Source organism: Microtus pennsylvanicus, chromosome 12 (assembly GCF_037038515.1).
Source record: "Microtus pennsylvanicus isolate mMicPen1 chromosome 12, mMicPen1.hap1, whole genome shotgun sequence".
In the NCBI taxonomy this organism is placed as follows: domain Eukaryota; kingdom Metazoa; phylum Chordata; class Mammalia; order Rodentia; family Cricetidae; genus Microtus; species Microtus pennsylvanicus.
The window spans coordinates 79,871,548-79,892,577 of NC_134590.1; the positions used below are offsets into that span (position 1 = coordinate 79,871,548).

The 21,030-nt window shown below is 44.4% G+C and overlaps 1 protein-coding gene across 2 annotated transcripts in view; it reads left to right on the forward strand.

Moving 5' to 3' along the window:
- Positions 1–21,030, forward strand: part of Sertad2 (SERTA domain containing 2) — a 119,265-nt gene that overhangs the window by 63,375 nt on the left and 34,860 nt on the right. The window contains exon 2 of one of the 2 annotated variants that reach the window (XM_075944428.1): positions 12,128–12,320. The exons of the other annotated variant lie outside the window; for it this stretch is intronic. Coding sequence (XP_075800543.1) covers positions 12,292–12,320 — 29 coding nt within the window. The 5' untranslated portion in view covers positions 12,128–12,291. The remainder of the gene's footprint in view (positions 1–12,127; positions 12,321–21,030) is intronic. 2 annotated transcript variants of the gene reach the window in all.

Genomic DNA, 21,030 nt, shown 5'->3' on the forward strand with positions numbered 1-21,030 from the left:
CACACCATTCCTGTAGGAAGATGTTCTCCAAAGCCCATTTCTGGAGTCTAGGGTCACACATTTCTCAGAGCAGTTGGTACTAGTGAGGACTTTGTTTTGAAAGAAGTGTTTTCTGTCCGTTACTTTGAAACATTGCAGATTGTAAGCACAGAGCAGTTACCCCATCCCTGCTTGTCATCTTCCAGGGTCGAGAATCTGTTTGGTTACAGTGTTGTTGAAGGTAGGATTACCAAAGTGTTCTCTTGTTCTCACGGCTGAAGTTCACCTGCATCCTAATTAGTTTTACAGATATTAGTCCTGAATATTCTTTCCCATTTATCCCAGTGGCAAGCTCTCAACCATTTCAGATTTAGACTGTCATAAAGTAAATCCTATCAGACCTGTAAAACACCTTCAATAACAGGAAAAATTGCCACAAATAGTCCAGTCAAGTTTAAAAGTTTACTATATAAAAGTCTTTATTAAGGGATTAGTAGAGGCTATAGATGGGAAAATAAATTGGAAACATTTAGCTGACTGTGGACTAGTATTTAGGATATGTAAAGAAGTGTCACATGCCTTTAATCCCAGCACAGGCAGAGGCAGGTGAATCTCTGTGAGTTCAAGACCAGCGTGGTCTACAGGGTTACAGAACAGCCAGAGCTACACAGAGAAACCCTGTCTTGTAAGAAACAGAACCAACTAAACAAATGAATAAAAAAGAATTGTCAAAATTCAGCACTGGGGATGGGGGATGTAGAACTCTTAGCATGAATTTTTTGTGTTCCACCTGAAACATAAAAGCAAAACAAAACTAAACTTTTTTTTTTTTGATTTTTCGAGACAGGATTTCTTCATAGTTTTTGATTCCTGTCCTGGAACTAGCTCTTGTAGACCAGGCTGGCCTCGAACTCCCAGAGATCCGCCTGTCTCTGCCTCCTGAGTGCTGGGATTAAAGGTGTGCGCCACCACCGCCCGGCTAACTAAACTGTTTTTGAAAACTAATTAAAATATGATAAAAGTCATGAAGAGAGATACTTCATTAAAGATACTGTACATTGGGCTGGAGAGATGGCTCAGAGGGTAAGAGCACTGGCTGCTCTTCCAGAGGTCCCGAGTTCAATTCCCAGCAACCACTTGGTGGCTCACCACCATCTGTAATGAGACCAGGTGCCTTCCTTGCCAGCAGTACATTGTATGCTTAATAAATAAATCTTTAAAAAAAGAGATACTGTGCATAACCCCAGTAGGAAAATACAAATGAAGATGAGGTGTGTGTGTGTGTGTATACATATGTATGTATGTATGTATATTAGTATGTGTGTAATACATTATATAATAGACTGATATATATGTCAGTCAGAGTTTTCATGGTTGTGACCTGGCCCGAGGAAAGAACTGGAAGCAGCTGTAAAGAATTCATCCTGGCCCCCTCCTCTGCTGTGTATGAGCTGTGGTGAGTCGAGCATCGTGGAGAGAGGTTTGTGCCTTGTGTTGGTCCCAAAGCTGAGAGAAAGAAGAGCCAGGAGTAGTATATACCACTCAAGGGAAGACCCCATGACTGCGTCCTCCAACTAGATCCCATCTCCAGAAGTTTTTCACTTCCCCGTATCGCCATCAAATGATGATCACTACTTAGGGAAGAGCTCTCCCCATCCAGTCACCTCTTGTTAATTGGATCCACCACTTAGAGACCACTCCTTTGGCACATGAACTTTTTACTGTAGGCTAGGAAAATGGCTAAGATAGGGAACTGTGAAAGTGCTGACTGCTGGATGCAGAGAAACTGTCACAGACATCGGGCGGCTAGGCCATGTAGGATGTGGAAGACACCTTAGCAGAGCATCCTTTTTTTCTTTTATTTTTTATTTACTTATTAAAGATTTCTGCCTCCTCTCCACCACCACCTCCCATTTCCCTCCCCCTCCCCCGATCAAGTCCCCCTCCCTCGTCAGCCCGAAGAGCAATCAGGGTTCCCTGCCCTGTGGGAAGTCCAAGGACCGCCCACCTCCATCCGGGTCTAGTAAGGTGAGCATCCAAACTGCCTAGGCTCCCACAAAGCCAGTACGTGCAGTAGGATCAAAAACCCATTGCTATTGTTCTTGAGTTCTCAGTAGTCCTCATTGTCCACTATGTTCAGCGAGTCCGGTTTTATCCCAGGTTTTTTCAGACCCAGGCCAGCTGGCCTTGGTGAGTTCCCGATAGAACATCCCCATTGTCTCAGTGTGTGGGTGCACCCCTCGCGGTCCTGAGTTCCTTGCTCGTGCTCTCTCTCCTTCTGCAGAGCATCCTTTTATGTGTGTGTTTCTTTGCTTGTTTTTCGAGGCAGGATTTCCATGTTTAGCTTTGGAGCCTGTCCTGAAACTCACTGTGTAGACCAGGCTGGCCTTGAACTCACAGAGATCAACTCTGCCTGGCCCGCAGATTATTCTTTTTTAAACAAACTAAATATGCCACTGCCACACAACCCAGTAGCTGCACACTGGGGCATTTATTCCAGAGAAACAAAAGCTTAACATTCTACAAAAACCCACATACAGACTCCACAGTGACTTGCTAATATTCCCAGAATAAAAACATTCCAGAATCTCCTCAGTGAATAAATAATCAAAGCTTGATTCATTTAGTACTAGTCAGTGATGGAAAGGAACTAGCTAACGACTCAGGCCACAAATGGATGAGCCATGCTGAATGAAACGAGCCAATTCAGAGAAGTTCATACCGTATTATTCCATGTATATAAAATTTTTAAAAGTTATTTTGACTTTGTGTTTATTGGTGTTTGGCCACGGGTGTCAGTTCCCCTGAAACGAGTCATAGACAGTTGCCAGCCGCCACACGGGCGCTGGGAATTGAGCCCGGGTCCTCTGAAGAGCAGTCAGTGCTCTTAACCGCTGAGCCATCTCTCCAGCCTGTATAACATATTTTAAATGACTGAATCGCAGAAATGGAATATCGACCAGATTCCAGGATTTATGGAAAGTATGAAAAAGGACAGTGGTTATGATTGTAAAATGGTCACCCAAGAGATTTATGTAACAGTAGCAAAGTTATGTATTTTATATCAGTGTCAAAATCCTATGCTATAGATGTACAAGTTGTTAATTATTGTTGGAGGAATTGGTGAAGGATACTTCAGGTCTCTTAGATTGTTTCTTACAAGTGCACCATAGAAATACAATCTCAAGATGAAATACAACTTAAAAATTATAAGCTCTTGAGAACTTCACTCGACTGTGGACTCTGAGGATGAGGTGGGGTGGGAGGCGAGTCCAGGCATCTGCGTTTTCCAGTAGCTAATTGAGTGAGTAGCAGATACCTGGAGAAGTTGACATGCCGCTTCGGGAGCAGAAGCAGGGGTCTTCATAGACCCATTCTAGAAGCCGTGGCTGGCAGTAGGCCAGAACACTGCCGATCCAGTCTGTGCCTGCTAGCCAGGCGGCAGTGTTTTTTAATCCCAGAGCTTGGGAGGCAGAGGCAGGGGGCATCTCTGAGTTTAAGGCCAACCTGGTCTACATAGTGAGTTCCAGGACAGCCAAGGCTACACAGAAAAACCCTCTCTTGAAAAACCAAAACAAAAAAAGTCTGAGGGAGGGGCTGGAGAGATGGCACTTAACCCTGTCGAGGACCCCAGTTCAGTCCTCCGCACCACGTGGTAGTTCACAACTCTCGGTACCTCCAGTTCTAGGAGATCTGACGCCCTCTTCTGACCTCTGCAGGCAAAACATGTATATGCATAAAATTAATAAATGAATAAATATTTTAGGGAAATTTTTGTTTTGTGTATAAAATTTCAGTAAGAAACAGTATAAAAATGACAAAACTATATCCGCCTTACACTAAGTCAAAACAACATAAAATGTAAAACAGTCTGAGGGAAATATTCCGGTCTCCATGAAGTCTGTAGTTTTTTGTTTGTTTTTCAAGATGGGTTTTCTCTGTGTAAAAGTCCTGGCTGTTCTGGAGCCCTCTCTGAAGACCAGGCTGGCCTTGAACTCACAGAGATCGCCTGCGTTTGCCTCCGAAGTGCTGGGATCAAAGATGTGTACTGTCACTGCCCGGCCATGCCTATAGTTTAACTGAAGCAGAAAATAATAATCATAGTCCGTTAAATTGTTATGAGATAATAGATATTTTGAGGAAAAAATTAAAGCATTATTTAGGGGTTAAAGATAGAAACATTACTAAATAGCAAGTTTAAGTAGGGTTTGAAGACAGAGCGAGAACATTTATGCCAAGTCCTGAAGGAAATAAAGGAGATGGCCATGCCATTGTGATAGAACCTCAATTAAGAGAATATCATTGGTTATCATATTTAAGTTTGAGATACTAAAGGAATGTCCTCCAAGGGACATTGCTACCTATTTTAAATGTATAATGCATTTGCAGTTATATAAGGGACAGTTATAGCATATTTGGCATAATAATGACCTGGTTAAGTATATAATGTTTTTGCGATTGAACATGGGAGAGTTATATCATGTTTAGGCATTATTATGACCTGGTTATTGTTTTAATTTGGAAATTAATCATGACATAAGGAGATAAGATTGTGCCAAGTTGACAAGGGGTGGACTTGTGATGGATTTTCGTGGTTGTCAGCTTGACTACATTTGGAATGAACTACAGTACAGAAATGAAGGGCACAGTTGTGAGGGTGTGAAGGTTGCTTTTGCTTGGTTTGAAGTGGGCGAATCCACCTCTAGTCTGGACCTTTGAGGTAGGAAGATACACACCTTCGATCTGGATCTTTAGTCTGGACCACACATTCTGCTAGAAGCCAATATAAGGTCATAGAAAAGGAAGCTTTTGCTCTTTGCCTGCTTACCCTGCCTTGCTAACACATCCATTCCTTCACTGGCACTGGAGCCTACTTCTTTGGGTTTCCAGCATATACTGAAGACCAACAGAGACACCCAACCTTATGGACTGAGCAGCTACTGCGTGCTTGGACTTCCCATTCATAGCCAGCCATTGTTGGATTAGCTGAACTGAGGCCTGTAGATCATTCCAATAAATCTCCTTTATTAAAAATACACACACACATATATTAATATATCATTCTGAAAGTTCTGTTATTCTAGAGAACTATAACATAGCTATGACCAGTATAGTTCTGAAGGAAGAAAGCTCCCATATAAACTTTCAAGAACTAGCAAAGGAAAGAAGGTGTTGGTAGAATGAAGATGAACAAGGAGAGCAATTTGTGATGGGGTTCTAGGGACACTAAGAGTGGAGAAGGTGCTGGGCAGTGGTGGCACACGCCTTTAATGCCAGCACTTAGGAGGCAGAGGCAGGCACATCTCTGAGTTCGAGGCCAGCCTGGTTCCAGGACAGGCTCCAAAGCTTTAGAGAAACTGTCTCAGAAGGGGGACAAAAAGGAGTGGAGAAGGTGTTGAACCCTTCATCTTTTACTGATTGAAATGGGAGGTCACTGTTGGATTTGGAGTAGAAGAATGCCATGACCCAGCCTAAATTTTTAAAAGGCAATTCTGGGAGGCTGGAGAGATGGCTCAACATCTAAGAGCCTTGGCTGTTCTAGCAGAGGATTTGGGCTCCCAGAACAACATGGTGCTTCCCAACTATCCCAAACTCCAGTTCCAAGGGATCCAATACCCTCTTTGACCTCCAAGGGCAGCAGGCATACATGGTGCACCTGCCATCATGAAGGCAAAACACTTCAACACATGAAATCTGAAAAGAAAATTAAAAATTATCAGTGGTTATGTTGAGATGAGGCAGTTGAGGACCATGGTAAGGAGGTGGAGAGAGAACAACCTAGGCTGGAGAAAGCTTTGCAGTTGGGATTGCATACTGATCTTGCAGAGAACCCGAGTTTGATTTCCAGCACCCCAAATGTGTGGCTCTATCCCCAGAGGATCTGAACCCTCGTCTGGCATCTGTGGGCATCTGCATTCACATGTACGCTCGCACACATACACATAAATAAAATAAGATGAAACTTAGGGGACAAGGGAAAGTATAACCTTCAGAAGCTTTGCCAGTTCTCCTGAGGTGACACTGAGGTGACAGGGATTCAGAGAGGTCAGGTGGTACTAGAGTCGTGGTTGTTCAGGCTGTTGTTTTGTGTTGTGGTTGTGGGCTGGAGTCTGGGCCTTGTACATGCTAAAGAAGCCCTCTACCCCTCATCTGCCTCCCAGGCTTGGGTTGGATGGATAGGTAGGTGGGTGGGAGGGTGGATGGATGGATGGATAGATGGGTGTGTGTGTGTGTGTGTGTGTGTGAGTGTGAGTGTGTGGATGGATGGATGGGTGGGTGGGTGGGTGGGTGGATGGATGGATGGATAGATGTGTGTGTGTGTGTGTGTGAGTGTGTGGATGGATGGATAGGTAGGTGGGTGGGAGGGTGGATGGATGGATGGATAGATGTGTGTGTGTGTGTGTGTGTGTGAGTGTGTGGATGGATGGATGGGTGTGTGTGTGTGTGTGTGTGTGTGTGTGTGTGTGTGTGAGTGAGTGTGTGGATGGATGGATGGATGGATGGGTGGGTGGAAGGATAGATGGGTAGGTAGGTGGGTGCGTGAGAGATTGAGAACAGGCTATCCTGTCAGGCTTTCGGAGCTGGGGACTTGTGTAAGTGTTGTCATTAGCGGAGAAGGAATAAGCAGCAACAATGCAGCTCTGAGAGGAAGTGGGCAGAATGTTGAATTCTAGATGTCCACATTTCCATCTGGAAATTCAAATCTAGAGATACACATTTGAGAGCTGCACTTAAGATGATGCAGCTAGATAAGTGAAGTTTAGGGAAGAGACCCAAGAACTGAGCCCCTGGGACAGGTTCAGAGGCTGGAGAAAGGAAAAGGCCTACTGGGAGAGACTGGGAAGTGTGGGCCTGGTAGGGAAGCGACTGGTGGTCTCCAGAACAGAGGGGCACTTTGCTCAGTGCTCTGAAATGCTCCATTACAAGGACAAAATGAAGCGTCAAAGGATTTGGTTTTGGTTCCTGAGAAGGGAAGCATAGCATTAAAATATAATCCAACAGTTCCATTCCATTTCTAGGCTTATTTCGCCCAGAAGGGAAGAAGAGTTCACACCCATGTGTGCATGAAAGTATTTGTAGCCACGTCATTCTCACTAACCAGAAGGTAGAAACCCCAAATCTTCATCCAGAATTGAGTACATATAAGATGGGGGCGGGGGGATTTCTAGACCTGATGTTGTATACTCATAATCCTAAAGTTTAGAGGACTGAGGCAGGAGGACCACCAGGAGTTTGAGTCCAGCCTGGGTTACAAAATGAGACCCTGTTTCAAAATACAAACAGAAAAAAAAGATAATAGCAAAACCTTTATGAATCTGAAAAACATACCAAGTGAGAGAACCAGACATAAAAGGACAAATACTATGTGTTGGCATGTGAGGTGCCCAAAATGAGCCCGTGGAGATAGAGTTAAGTAAAACAGGCTACCAGAAGCTGGGGCAAGACAGGAGAGAGAATAATTGTTCAATCTGTATAGAATTTCTCTTGAGTTCATAAAAAAAAAAGTTCCAGGAACGGACAATGTAACATTCACTGTATACTAGTGTACAAGAAATTTCTGCTACTGAATTATATACTGACAAAAAGCTTGAAATAGTACATGCAATTTCTACAGTTTTTTTTTTAAGTGTAGGGCTGGACTGAGGGTATAGCCCAGCAGTAGAGCACTTGAATAACACACTCCAAGGATCTGGGTTCAATCCCCAGTGCATATTTAAAAAGCGTAAGGAAGCTGCTGGGGATGGTGGTGCATGCCTTTAATCCCAGCACTCGGGAGGCAGAGGTAAGTAAGCCAAAAAAAAAAAAAAAATCCCCGTCATTTCTGTTCTAGGTTGGTTTTAGGCTTGAATCCCTTTGTAGGTTCTTTAATACACATTTTTTTTGCACTCCTTTGTAGTTCATATTGTAGTCATCACAATTAAAGAGAATAATGTCCCTGTGTACAGGCCATTATCATCGGGAGACCGGGAGAGAGCCAGTTATTACAGCGTGAGCCAACTAAAGTGTTAGAAGGCCTTGAACTTGAGATATTCTTGTCTCTGCTTCCTCGGGGTTATATTGTAGAGTTGTTATGCTCACACGAGCATATCGTTTAAATACTATATTTTAAAATAATGTGTGTGTACACTAAGGAAAACTATTCTCTCAAATACTGTTTTTTGAAAATAATGTCTTGAGTGCACTTCAGTAATTTTCCTGCTAAAACAGCATTTCTGCTAATGCCAAGGAGCCGGTAGGGAGAATGCCTCGAGGACTGGGGGGTTTTGTGGCGCAGCCTATTTAACAACCGTGACAACTCAAGAATTGTAAGCAGCCTCGCCTCCGTGTCTGGGATCCGTCGGCAGCATTGTGTCTACTGGCAAACCCTTCGACATTCTGCTTCAGCCAAAGCCGTGCCGGTGATGGTCTGGGAAGTGTTTACAGAATGTTTTCAGGTCTTGGTAGTATCTGTATTTAAAACAGCGTTCCTTTCAAAAGCCACCGTTCTAAAAAAAAAAAAAAAGTAGCAAATTTGAAATAAAATAGCATGAGTGTAAAATCCTTCTCAGTCTTGATGAAACAAAGGCTGGGTGTTGCCGCGGCCCGGGAGCGAGCTCTCACTGCTTTGTGGGATTGCAGAGGTGAATTTCGATGGCTGGAAGATAGATGGATGCCAGATGCAGTTTGACATAGATTCGGGCAGCTGCTCCCAGGCTAGGTTTCATTAGCTGGTAAGTGCGCCAGCAGACGCAGCCGTGTGGGGCCCCACACGCCAAAAGGACAGGGAGAGCAGCGGAGCAATACAATATTCACTAAGTGATTTTAATCTCGGAGATTGAGTGTCGCCCAATCAGTTTCCAGGTTATAGAAAACAATGCATTTGAAGCCGTTCGAGGGCCCAGGTCTTTGTCCACTTGGGGAGGAAAAAAATTTCCCCCTCTTTTGTTTGTTAGTTTTAAAACAACAATCTCAAAAAAGTTCATTAAACCCATACAGGTAGATGCAATTAAAAATCATGTCAAGTGGGGCGGTGGTGGCACACACCTTTCATCCCAGCACTTCGGAGGCAGAGGCAGGCGGATCTCTGTGAGTTCGAAGCCAGCCCTGTCTACAGAGTGAGTTACAGGACAGTCAGGGCTGTTACACAGAGAAACCCTGTCTTGAAAAAAAAAATCCTGTCAAATTCCCTAGCACACACACCCTTCCTAAAAATTATCACAACAAGGCAGATAGTCCTCAATAAAGGGGCCAGTGAGTCTGCTTAAGTGAAAGTCTTAGATGAAGCCCTCAGGCCTCTGCCAGCCTCCAAGTTGTCCCCTGCTATCCCTGTCAAATCCATTCTCTAAAGCAAACAACAATAGCGAAACAAGTCTACACAGAGAAAGCTTATGTGTTTTTGAGACCATGTGGTCTGCATAGGTCGTGTTGAAAACTACGTACCCGGTCACATACAGCGAGCTTAAAGTTCTAATGAAAGGTTTTTGCTGCAGCTACTAGTGGGGTTATCAGTCATTATGACACTGACTCCAGGTAGCAGGCTGAGGTTCGGTGCCCCTGTTTTGCTGTCTGAAGAAGGGAGCCTTTATTTAGTGTATCTTTTAAAACTCCTTTCGAAAAGGAGGGCTGTGACCTATTGTATCAGCGGTGCAACCGTTTCACGTAGGGTAACTGTATTCAATGCCTATTGGTTTGACACGTACATGTTTGAGAACCCAGCCTGCAGCAGCTCCTGCTTTTCCTCCTGTCTTAGGAACGCCTCGCACATCATGGCTCTGAGGCATCTCTGTGCTCAGCTTTGACGTGAGTGGGACTTGTTCTTGGAGAAGAATAACTTCCATTCTTCAGGTTTCTTATTAGTATTTTACCTAGTAATCTATTTTTTTAGTCTATAAAATGGTTAAAGTTTTGGGAATAAACTGAGATAGAAAGCCTATATGTTCAAGAATAAATTATAATGTTAATGAATAGCTAGCTACAGGATGCCCTTCCCAGTTTGCATGCATTCTGGGATTAGTTGTGTTATATTAATATATATATACGAGGTCTCTGAAGTTTAATTTTTTCAGAGCAAAGCTCTCATCTGTGAATTTATACCTGAATTAAAAGGAACAATATTTGAGCTTGAGAGATGGCTTGCCAGTTAGAGTCCTGGCTGCTCCTCCAGAGGACCAGGTTGGTTTCTCAACATCCACATGAGAATTCACAGCCATCTGTGACCCCAGGCTCAGGGGGTCTGATGCCTTCTGACCTCCGACGGAACCAGGCACACACATAGTGCTGATGTACATGGGCAAAACACTCATATACATAAAAATAAATAAACATTTAAAGAATAAAGGGAGTAATATCTTAGGTGATGAGGCTTTACTTCATCTGAATCTTAGTGAGTTACTTTATAGCCATCAAAGCCCCACCCCCCATTTTCTTCCTGCTAGCTCCCCTCTCTTCCTCTGGGATTCTAGCACTGTCGTCAGCTTCACTAGGTGACCCTAAGACTCCCCCCCCCTCCCGTGTACATGGTATTCAACAAGGCTTTGTATGCAGACTGCTTGGATAGAGGGGGATTGGGCTCACGGAAGTGTTGCGCTCACACACTCGCTCAGACGGCAGTTCTCTTTGCAGACAGTCCAGCCTGTCTCAGTTCTCGAGCTTTCGTATTTACTCTCACCCATTTTACTTCCGCTTTGACCTGTGTGTGATCTGACCCTTCTCCTCCTTAGACGTGAGAAGACAGAGCTGGTGGTGAGAACAGCATAGGAGTCCTTCACCTCAGAGCTGTCCCCGCCCAGCCAGAGGCTAAGCTGTCCGCTCACAGGGTGTCCTGAAAGATTGGGGAACAGCAGGTGTTGTGTTTAGCTCTCAGCCCGGGACTCTTTCAGTATTTCTGTGTTCTACATGTCTTCCTCTTACACAGATATCCTCGGGAAATTTAGCATCTATTGTTATGAGAAAAGTTAGTGTGCCCAGAGAACCCCGGAGAACCTTGGAGGAAGGTGCCAGTGAATGAACCCAAGTAGCCGGTGTGGTTGTTACTGTTAACTACAAACCAATCAAAGCCACTTTTTCCTTTGACACTTCACTTCATTTTCCTCCTCAGTGAAACCATGCATTTAAGCATCCTGGTTCAATGACTTCTTTTATGTGTGTTGTGTCTCTTTAGTTTGTCCTTTGTGGTTTTGTTTATGGTGCAGGGGATTGAACTCACACGTGTCAAGTCTGCTCTAACGCCGATCTGTATCACAGCCTTCCCTAAATTTAAAGGGGAGACTGATTTTATTTGGGTAGTATTGTGCTAGGGTAAAAAAACTGTTGATGTGTTAAATTTGCATAGCCCAACTGTTTGCAGTCATGCTGTTCTGGCCTGAGAGGCATGAATAGGAGTTCCTAAGGAGGATTTATGTGATTATATATATAATTATGTTTATATTATAAATATAAAATGTAAAATATATACTATATATGCTATATAAATATCAGCATGTATTTTTTTATAAAAGCACAAAGCCTCAAAAGACATTTCTAACTTTATTCTTATATATTTATTGTATTATGTTATATATTATATAATACTTACTATATTTATAAATATATATTCTTATATATATATTTACTCACATAGACTGTAGATAAAATGGCTAATGGATAGCAGCCTCTGGGGACACTGAGAACCTGAGGATGTACTTTTTTACCGTCTTTCTAGTCCTTAGCCTTCTAACCTCAGTTATGAGAAACAAAGACCCGAAGTCATTTAAGCTGGTGATTGTCAGTGTCTGAAGCCCCTAGCCTCTGAACCTGGGGTCAGAAAACTCTCCCTGTCTGTGATTAACACCAGCGTAATGGGGCCAGAAGGATGGGTCCGTCTGCTCTAAGCAGGGCCAAAGCTCTCTCTATTTTGTGTGTGTTCTCTGCTCTCAGGGCTCACTCACCAAGCTCCTATTGCATTCTGTTTCTTGATGGTTTTTCGAGACAGCGTTTCTCTGTGTATCCCTGGCTGTCCTGGAACTCACTCTGTAGACCAGGCTGGCCTTGAACTCACAGATCCGCCTGCTTCTGCCTCCTGAGTGTTGAGGTTAAAGGGGTGCACCACCGTTTCTGGGCTCCTGCGTTTTCAAGCCATTGAAGAACGTAGCTGATCCTTCCTGGTCTTTGTTGTGTTTTCTTCTTACAGTATAATCAAGGATAAGGACAATCAAGGATGTGGCAGCAGCTGACATGGTGGCTCATGCCTGTCGTCCCCGCATATGAAGGGTATAGAAAGTGGGTCAACAGTTCAAAGTCATAGCAAAGGTAGTGAGTTATACTGGTGAGACCTCCTCTAAAAACAACAAACCCATGCAGACTCAACCAAAACAACACACCAGGTGAGAGTCTTACCCTTCGCTCTTGGTGGTTTGTGAGACAATCTGGGTTAAACTTTGCGTAGGACCTTACAATTATATTACATTATGTACATTGTATACATTAGTTCATTCAGATAATGTTAGACAAAAATAGTGGGACTGGTTTTGATATTGAATCGCAGTGGCAGGGGGCGGTTGAATGCTAGTCAGCTAAGAAGATTTTTCAGTGAAAGTAGCTTTTTCCTGTCCTCTAGGCTGACTTAGTACAGGGATGGAGTTGCATCTCCTCTCTAAGGCACCATAGCATTGTCACAGTGCAGTGCTGACTAAGCCTGCTGGAGATAGGTAGCTGGGTTCTCCAACTCCAGAGGCCACCGGCATGGTGGGGAACTCAGCATGGTGGGGGTCTGTTGTAGCCTCCGCCATTGGTACTCATTTTCCATAAGCAATCCGTCGTCCTCAGCAACAACAGTAGACTCTGACTGTGGCTCTTCCCCTCCACCTCCTTTTTGAGGCGTGGTCTTGCTATGTGACCTAGCCTGCCTTCTGCCTGAGCTGCTGCTGAGTGTGCTGTTATAGCTAGCCTCTGCTTGAGCTCCCGATGGTGCCCCCATAGCTAGCCTCTATCCATTTTTACAGACGAGGAGACTAAGGCCAGTGCCGGATCAAGCTAGAACTTGAAACCCAGTGTGTCCTAGGAATGTTTGACATCAAAGTCAGTGTTCTTAGAAATGTCAAACATATTGACAGTAGCTTGCTCTAAATGACACTTCATTACAAATAATCTCAAAATGCTCTATACGGTTTTCCTACAAAAGAGCCAGAATCTAATGGCATAACAGCGGCCAACCTCGTGAGGAGCTTCTGTGGAGACAGTCACGAAGTCAGGATGATGTCTGACTCAAGGTGCCTCAATTGTGCAGCGTCGTACCGTCTGGGGTGGCTGCTGCGGAGTCATATGCAACACCCCTTGTGTGGTGGGGGCAGAGGAGGGTGAGCGAACGTCAGGCAGAGCAGCTTCGGGCCCCACCCAATGGCTCATCGTGGCATTTTAGGCTGTGTGTGTCATCGGCCTATGTGGGCTGGAGCAGCACGGAAGCAAGCATAGTAGCAGTATCTGGAAATACAAATACCAGTGAAAAAGCATTGTGTTACCTGTGGCCCTCCATAGAGCACCGGTGCTTGTGAAATCTTGTACTTTGGGGGCTTTCTGTCTTTCTAGATAATGCTTTCACTAGCTGAAACCAACTTAACGTTTTCTATTTAAGTGTCTAAGATTCAGTTGTAAAATTTCACTCCAAGCTAAAGCTGTTTATAGAAGCTAGCTGGTGTGTGGGCATACTAAAAAGAAAAAGACAGGCTATATTTAAAAGAAGATATGTTAAAGTTTTTCTGATCCATGCCACTAGGTAGGCAGACAGACAGATCCCCACATAGTTCTCATCGGAGGTCATTTTTAGAAAGTGCTTCGGCAAAGAGCCTCTCACTCGACATTAGCCAGAGTAGCAGTGCGGATTCCCAGGATGGTGCCCTGGCTTCCCAAGCCAGTTCTCCGAGTGCACAGCAGAGCAGCTGCTGGTTCTTGCAGACTGCTCTGTAATCGGGGCTCGCTATGCAGCCTCAAGGGCAGTCGCCAGTTTTAGAGGGTGTGGCACAGCTGGACTGTCCCCATCCTCACCCAGGGGATGGCAGTGTCACAGTGGTCTCCTGACAGCACAGACTTACGGAGGTCTGAGGGTGTCGGAGAGCTGCTTATGCATCAGCAGAACATGTACATTCGCAGTCATAGCTCATGCAGGAACTTCCGTTTACATAGCACACTAATGTTCTATAGAGACCTTAACTTTTTCTCTAGGTGTATCACACTTGCTTGACGCACGGAGGTCCTATGAAAATCTTACTTTATACAGTTGTTGCTGTGGTCAGCGTTATTACGTACTTTGCATACGCAGTGTTGGCATTTCCTTTTCTCATGACTGGGAACCATTAGAGTGCTAAGGTATTCAGTTGAAATAAGAGCTTTAGATCATCCCAAATCAGGACATTAAAAAAAAAAAAAAATCAGTGATCAGTGTTTTTAAAACCCTCCTTGTAGTTAGCTGTTTTTTTCATTTTTTCTTTCTTGCCTATTTCATTCTCCCTTTTAAACCTCCATTTACAGTCTTTGGTTTAAGGGCAAAAGCCAAATATATAGAAAATTAAAAGCCGGACGATAGGGGCACACGCCTTTAATCCCAACACTTGGGAGGAAAGGCTAGTGGATCTCTGAGTTAGAGGTCAGCCTGGTCTGCATGGTCGGCAACGTGAGTTCCAGGACAATCAGGGCTACGTGGAGAAACCCTGTCACAAAAGGAGAGAGAGAGAGACAGAGAGACAGAGAGACAGAGAGACAGAGACAGAGAGAGAGAGAGAGAGAGAGAGAGAGAGAGAGAGAGAGAGAGAGAGAACAAAAGAGTAAGAGTAAGTAGCTGGAGAATGCGTGTTACTGTGTGTGTTGGTGCGCCAGCTCTGTGGTGCTCTTCCTTCTCAAGAGTATAGCTTTGCTTGGTTTATAAATCCTGAAGAGCTGGAGTCTTACTGTTTTGTCTACCACCACCGTTTCTTAATGGCCTCAGTTTCCTTTAATGATCAACTGTAATACAAAGCCTTTGTAAAATGCCTCCACATACATTACTTACCTTGGCCGGGCGGTGGTGGCGCGCGCCTTTAATCCCAGCACTGGGAGGCAGAGGTGGGTGGATTTCTGTGAGTTCAAGGCCAGACCTGGTCTACAGAGCTAGTTCTAGGACTGGCTCCTTAGCTACTTGAAAAACCAATGAATAAATAAATACCCTCCAAACATTCCTTTCCTTGATCTCTCATGATCCTGAGAGATTGGTGGTACATTTATTATATTTTTTGGATAAGAAAACTAAGGCATAATAAATCTTAGAGGTTACAAATCTCCTAGGGAGGTTTGCCCACCCATATCTGCCTAATGCCTATACCTCAATATTCCAGTTCCATGAGTTTGAGCAGGATACAGAAGGATATGTTTTCGAGAAAGAAAATTATCACTTTCTCAGACATTCCTCTGCATTTTTCTGTGGTCCACCTCTGCTCCCACCTGTAGTCACAAACTAAGCTTTGATGACCAGTGTGTGGTTTACTGTGCTGCCTCCACCTGTATGTTACAGGAAACCCAACCAACGGTGCCTTGGACCTAAGATTCCGTGGTCCCATAATTGGCTGGTGTGACGGTTGCAGGAATGCTCCCCTGTGTTGCTGTACGTGGGGAAAGGGACTTACTGTGCTTAGGTTCCAGTTCTTGAGACAGGGCACTGCTCCGGATTATCTAGCTGTGCATTTGTGATTGGGAGAGGAGGAGGCAGGAGGACAAAGGCAAGAGGAAATGAGGAAGCAAATGCTGTTTGGAACGATGTGTTTCGAAGCTGCAGGAAGTAGACAGAAACCTGGGAATGTGGGCAGCCCCTCGAAGTTAGAAAGGACAAGGAAATAGAAGAAACACTTTGATTTTAGACTTCTAGCCTCCAGAACTAAAGAGAGTAAGTTTGTATTAGGATGGCCAGATCCTATATTGAGAACACATAGCTGGGTGACTGGTTGTTGCAATAATCGCTTCACGTCTGACTTGGTAAAAGGCACTCACTGGTTGCATTGGGTTACAGGGTCCTCCACAGCCTGCCCTGCTCTTCCCATATTAACCCAACTCAGCACCCTCAGTTCTACCTCCTCGTCCTCCTACCCACAAGGCCTGCTTGCATTGCTGCCCTCTCTTCAGCAAGCCCTCTGCCTGAGAGATGCTGCCTCACTTCCTGCAGGCCCTGACTCAAATGCCGTCTGTTCAGCCTTATTCTGTTTTTCTCATGTTCCTGGCTTCTGTGACCTAGGACATTCAGTGGGTATTAAATCCGTATTTGTTGAGTATATGCAGAGCTCTGATTAATTTAGTAGGACAAGTGGCTAGAAGTGAATTCCCCGCATTACAGATAGGAACATTTAAAAAGGTTCTTGGAACACGTGACTAAAACCCTGTTCTGCCCGAGGTCAAATCAATTCATATCCCATCAGCAACTACGAGACAACCCTGTCCACTTCATACTCATCCGTTATAAACAACTCCAGCCGGCTTGGTACATGGAAATTCTATTTCTTTTACATTTATTGGGCTTTTATTAGGTGAATTTGTATTTTTATGGTATTTATTAGCTTCTGTCTTTTGCCCATTCTTCTAATGGCAATCTGATTTCACTGTTTCTCTAGTTTAATGCTGATGTTTTCCTAACTGATTTGTAGACTCTAATGGTTAGTCTGTTGCAAATATTTTTCCTAGTTTCCTATTTTTTTTCAATTTTTCATATGTATTCAATTTTTTAAAATGTAGTCACTTTATGTTTTCCCCTTATTTATTTGGAAAGCTCTTGTCTAGTTCTGAAATCAACTGTTCACCTGTGATTTCTTTCAACTTTTTTTATGTTTGAGAATTTTTTTTTTTTAAACAGGGTTTCTCTGTGTAACAGCTCTGTCTGTTCTGGAACTTGCTTAGTAGACCAGGCTGATCTTGAATTCAAACTCTCTGAGATTCACCTGCCTCTGCCTCCCGAATGCCGTGTGCACTACCGCCCAGCTATGTTTATGATTTTTAATGTTATTAGTTAATCTCTGGTGTGGTGCTTGGTGTGTGGAAGAGGAATGCCATGTTGTCTCCTCCCGTGACCACAGTGTATGTGCCTTAGTAACACCTTGAAACACTAAGCCTTCGTAGTTGGTGGGGCCATTGCAAGTGCTCGGTTCAGATACATTCTCTTGTTTAAACACCAGAATGTAACCCTTAATTATTGTAGCTTTTAAATAGGGTTTGGACTCCTTTTCTAAAAGGTATTTTGAAGAGGCTGGAGAGATGAGGGCTCAGCATTTAGAGCACTTGTTGCTCTTGCAGAGGTCTTGGGTTCCAGTCCCAGAACCTGTCTGATGGTTCATAACCATTGGTTTCTCCAGTTCTAGGGGATCCAATGCCTTCCTCTGACCTCTGTGGGCACCACCAGGCAGAAACATGGGCACACAGACACATACACAGGCCAGATGCTCATACACATAAAATAAAAATAAATAAATAAATCTAAAACAATTTTTTAAAAATTATTTTTAAGAGACTTTTAGCTGGGTGGTGGTGGCGCACGCCTTTAATCCCAGCACTCAGGAGACAGAGGCAGGCCGATCTCTGAGTTTGAGGCCAGCCTGGTTTAAAGAGAGAGTTCTAGCACAGCCAGAGCTACACAGAGAAACCGTGTCTAGAGAAGGGCAGGGGGGAAGACAGGTATGGTGGCACACAACTTTAATCCTAGCACTCCAGAGGTAGAAGCAGATGTATCTCTGTGAGTTTGATGCCAGCCTGGTCTACACAGTAAATTCCCAGGCCAGCCAGAGCTACGTGGCTGAGACCCTGTCTCCAACACACACACACATGCACTCATGTATATATATATATATTCCCCCTCATCTCTTGGTTCTAAATAAATCCTAAGATAATTCTGTCAAGTTTAGGAGTAGTTACAGATTTACTGTCCTAAAATTAAAATCAAGTCTTGCCATTCTTCCATGGAAAATCTCTTCCTAACTTCTCCTGGCCTTCTAGGACCTGCCCCAATTGATCTCTTCCATTTTTGTATGGCCACTCCCCCCTGGAATTTAACCACGAGTACATGCCAGTGTCCTGCATTTTTTCCCACCTCCCTGTCTTTGCTTCAGCCACCCTATCTGCTTGTGGTGACCTTGTCTGACTGCCCTAAAATCGATCACCATCTCTCGGTATCTACTTCCTCGTGGACCGGCTTTGTGCATGGTTCAGCCACCGTGTGACCCACTGTGCCACAGTGGCTTAGTCTTTTCTCAGAGCTGTGTAGAAGCTTCTCTATTCCCAGGGCATCAGGCATGCTAGGCAAGAGGTTTGGTTGGTTGGTTGGTTGGTTTTGTTTTTTGTTTGTTGGGACTGGGTATCTGTGTTATAGCCCTAGCTTTCCTGGAACTCATTCCAGAGCAGACCGACCTGGAACTCAGACATCCTCCTGCCTCAACCTCCTGAGTGCTGGGATTAAAGACATAATCTTTATCACCACCACCACCGCCGGCTAGGCAGAGGTTTTTGTACTGAGTATACCTTCAGTCCTCGCCTTCATCTTGTATGAAGTATCTACCATGCTGCCATCAGGCAGTCTGAGGAAAACATTCGACTAGAAACTGGAAAATAGACTGTTGCAGCAGCTGCTGTGAAAGATAAGTTAGGGACTTGAATCAGGGTGTCTGGAAAATGGCAGGAGAACAGCTTTGAACCTCGAGCCCTTGAGTGAGAGTGAGAGGACGGTTCTTCGAAGCCGGTCTCCAACCCAGGCACCAAATGGGTATTTAAGAAGGGTGTGGCTAGGTCAGCTTTATTTATAACGTTTCTTTATTTGGGAATGGGGACAAGGCAGGTGTACGCATGGTGTGTGTGTGTGGAGGTCAGAGGATAGCTTGTAGGATTCCAGGGATCAGACTGAGGTCATCAGGCACCAAGTCACCGCACCATCTCCTGGACCAGTTCTAGTTGTGCTGTGAGTCGGAGATCCCTTTATGATAACCAGTGGAGATATCTGATCTGCAAGGGGCTATAAATAGGCTAATTATATACAGCTACTGTTGACAGGAGCACTTGGATTAGAAGAGAAACATAACTATTAAGAATTAGGTTAACAGACATACGCCAGGAGTGACCCTGATTTGAACTGGGATGTATATATGGTATATATATATGAAAGGTCAAACCCATAGCTGAGGGATAATTTATTATGTAGGTGTCCTGAGAATGAGCACAGTTGCCTGCTGAGGATTTACAGGATGAGAATAAGAAAAAAACAGGCAAAGACAAAACCCTAGCAAATACGTTTATTAGTTATCAACTGGGAAAAGTTTCCTCAATATTCTTATGCCCAGATTTTCCTTATACTAGAGTATCCCGACCAGTCATCCCTATGGCACACTCCCCCTCGCAGTGCATGCTTCCCTTTGACTCCGGACTTCAGTCAGAGAGTTTTGTTTCAGCTAGGCACTGTGGGTAGCTCTGTGGAAGAACACTTGCCCAGTTGCATAGTGGCCTTGCTTTGATCTGCAGCTTAGGGGCAAAGGTCTAGAGCTGCAGGTTTATGACGAACCTGGAGGAAGAGGAAGGAGCAAGGCAAACCTCCGGTGGGCAGAAGGGGAAAGAGCTGGGAGAACCCCATGGGAAGTGGGCAGTAACAGCAGGGGCTACCTATACTGCAGGTGATAAGAAATGTCACTTGGCCATGGCATTTAGATGACCCTGTTTCTGGAGTGGCTAGTACAGTTGTCTTGGAGCAGGAGTCAAAGCTGTGAAGAGTAAAGACAGGAAGAGCCATCTCTGCCCGCTGCGGTACAGCACTAAGGTGGAAGAGAATTCCTCCTGGTTTTAAGTGAAGATAGAGCTCGTTGGCTCTGTGGCTTGTTGACTGCTAGAAGGGATGAGTAGAGAAGAGCAGGACTGAGTAGCAGGGGGTGTAGGAAATGCAGTCTGCAGTCAGCTACCTGTCGGGAGTGCCTGCGTCGTGGTTGAGCGCCACAGTTGATTCCAGTAGCAAGAGAAAAAGGAAAGCATGGTCTAGGTGTCTTTCTGTTTGGTTGACTTGAAATCTAAGTGTTTCCTCTTTCTCCTAAGACTCAAGCTGGACACCTTGGAAAAGAATATCAATGTGTCGTCTTGTTGCATTGCTGTTGAAATGCCATTGGTAAAATGTTGATAATTCATTAACCTAGATTTATGGGCTGATACTACGCATCCTTATTAAGAGGGATGGAAACAAACTGTTCAGGTGAGCACATTCCCTGAGATGGGGGGGGAGGGGAGGGGTTTTGTTGTTTGTTTGTTGGTTGCTTTTTTAATCACTTTCTTCATCTGTAGGTCTAACTGGTTCTGAACTTATGATCCTTGTGCCTCAGTGTCCCAGGCACTAAAATTACAAGTGTGTTTTAATTATGGCTCCTTTTTAAATTATTTATTTATATTTTATGTACATTGGTGTTTTCCCATGGGTGTTGGGTCCCCTGAAACTATAGTTATAAATAGTTGTGAGCTGCCATATGGGCTCTGGGAATTGAACCCAGATCTCCTGGAAGAGCAGTCAGTGCTCTTAACTGATTGAGCCATGTCTCCAGCCCCCTAGTTATAGTTTCTACTTCTGTAACAAAACACCATTCATGACCAGAAAGCAGATTGGGGAGGAAAGGGTTTATTTGGCTTACACTTTCATATTGTAGTACATCTTTGGAGGAAGTCACGACAGGAACTCAAGCAGGACAGAATCCTGGAGGTGGGAGCTGATGCAGAGGCCATGGAGGGTGCTGCTTACTGGCTTAGTTCCCATAACTTGCTCAGCCTACTTTCTTATAAAACCCAGGACCACCAGCCCAGGGATGGCATCATCCACAATGGTCTGGGCCCTTTCTCATCAATCATTAGTTAAGAAAATGCCCAAGCTGGCTGGTGGTGGCACACGCTCTTAATTCCAGCACTCAGGAGGCAGAGAGACAGGCAGATCTCTATGAGTTTGAGGTCAGCCTTGTCTACAGAGAGAGTTCCAGGACAGGATCCAAAAGCTACAGAGATGAAGCTGGGTAGTGGTGGTGCACGCCTTTAATCCCAGTACTCGGGAGGCAGAGGCAGGTGGATCTCTGTGAGTTA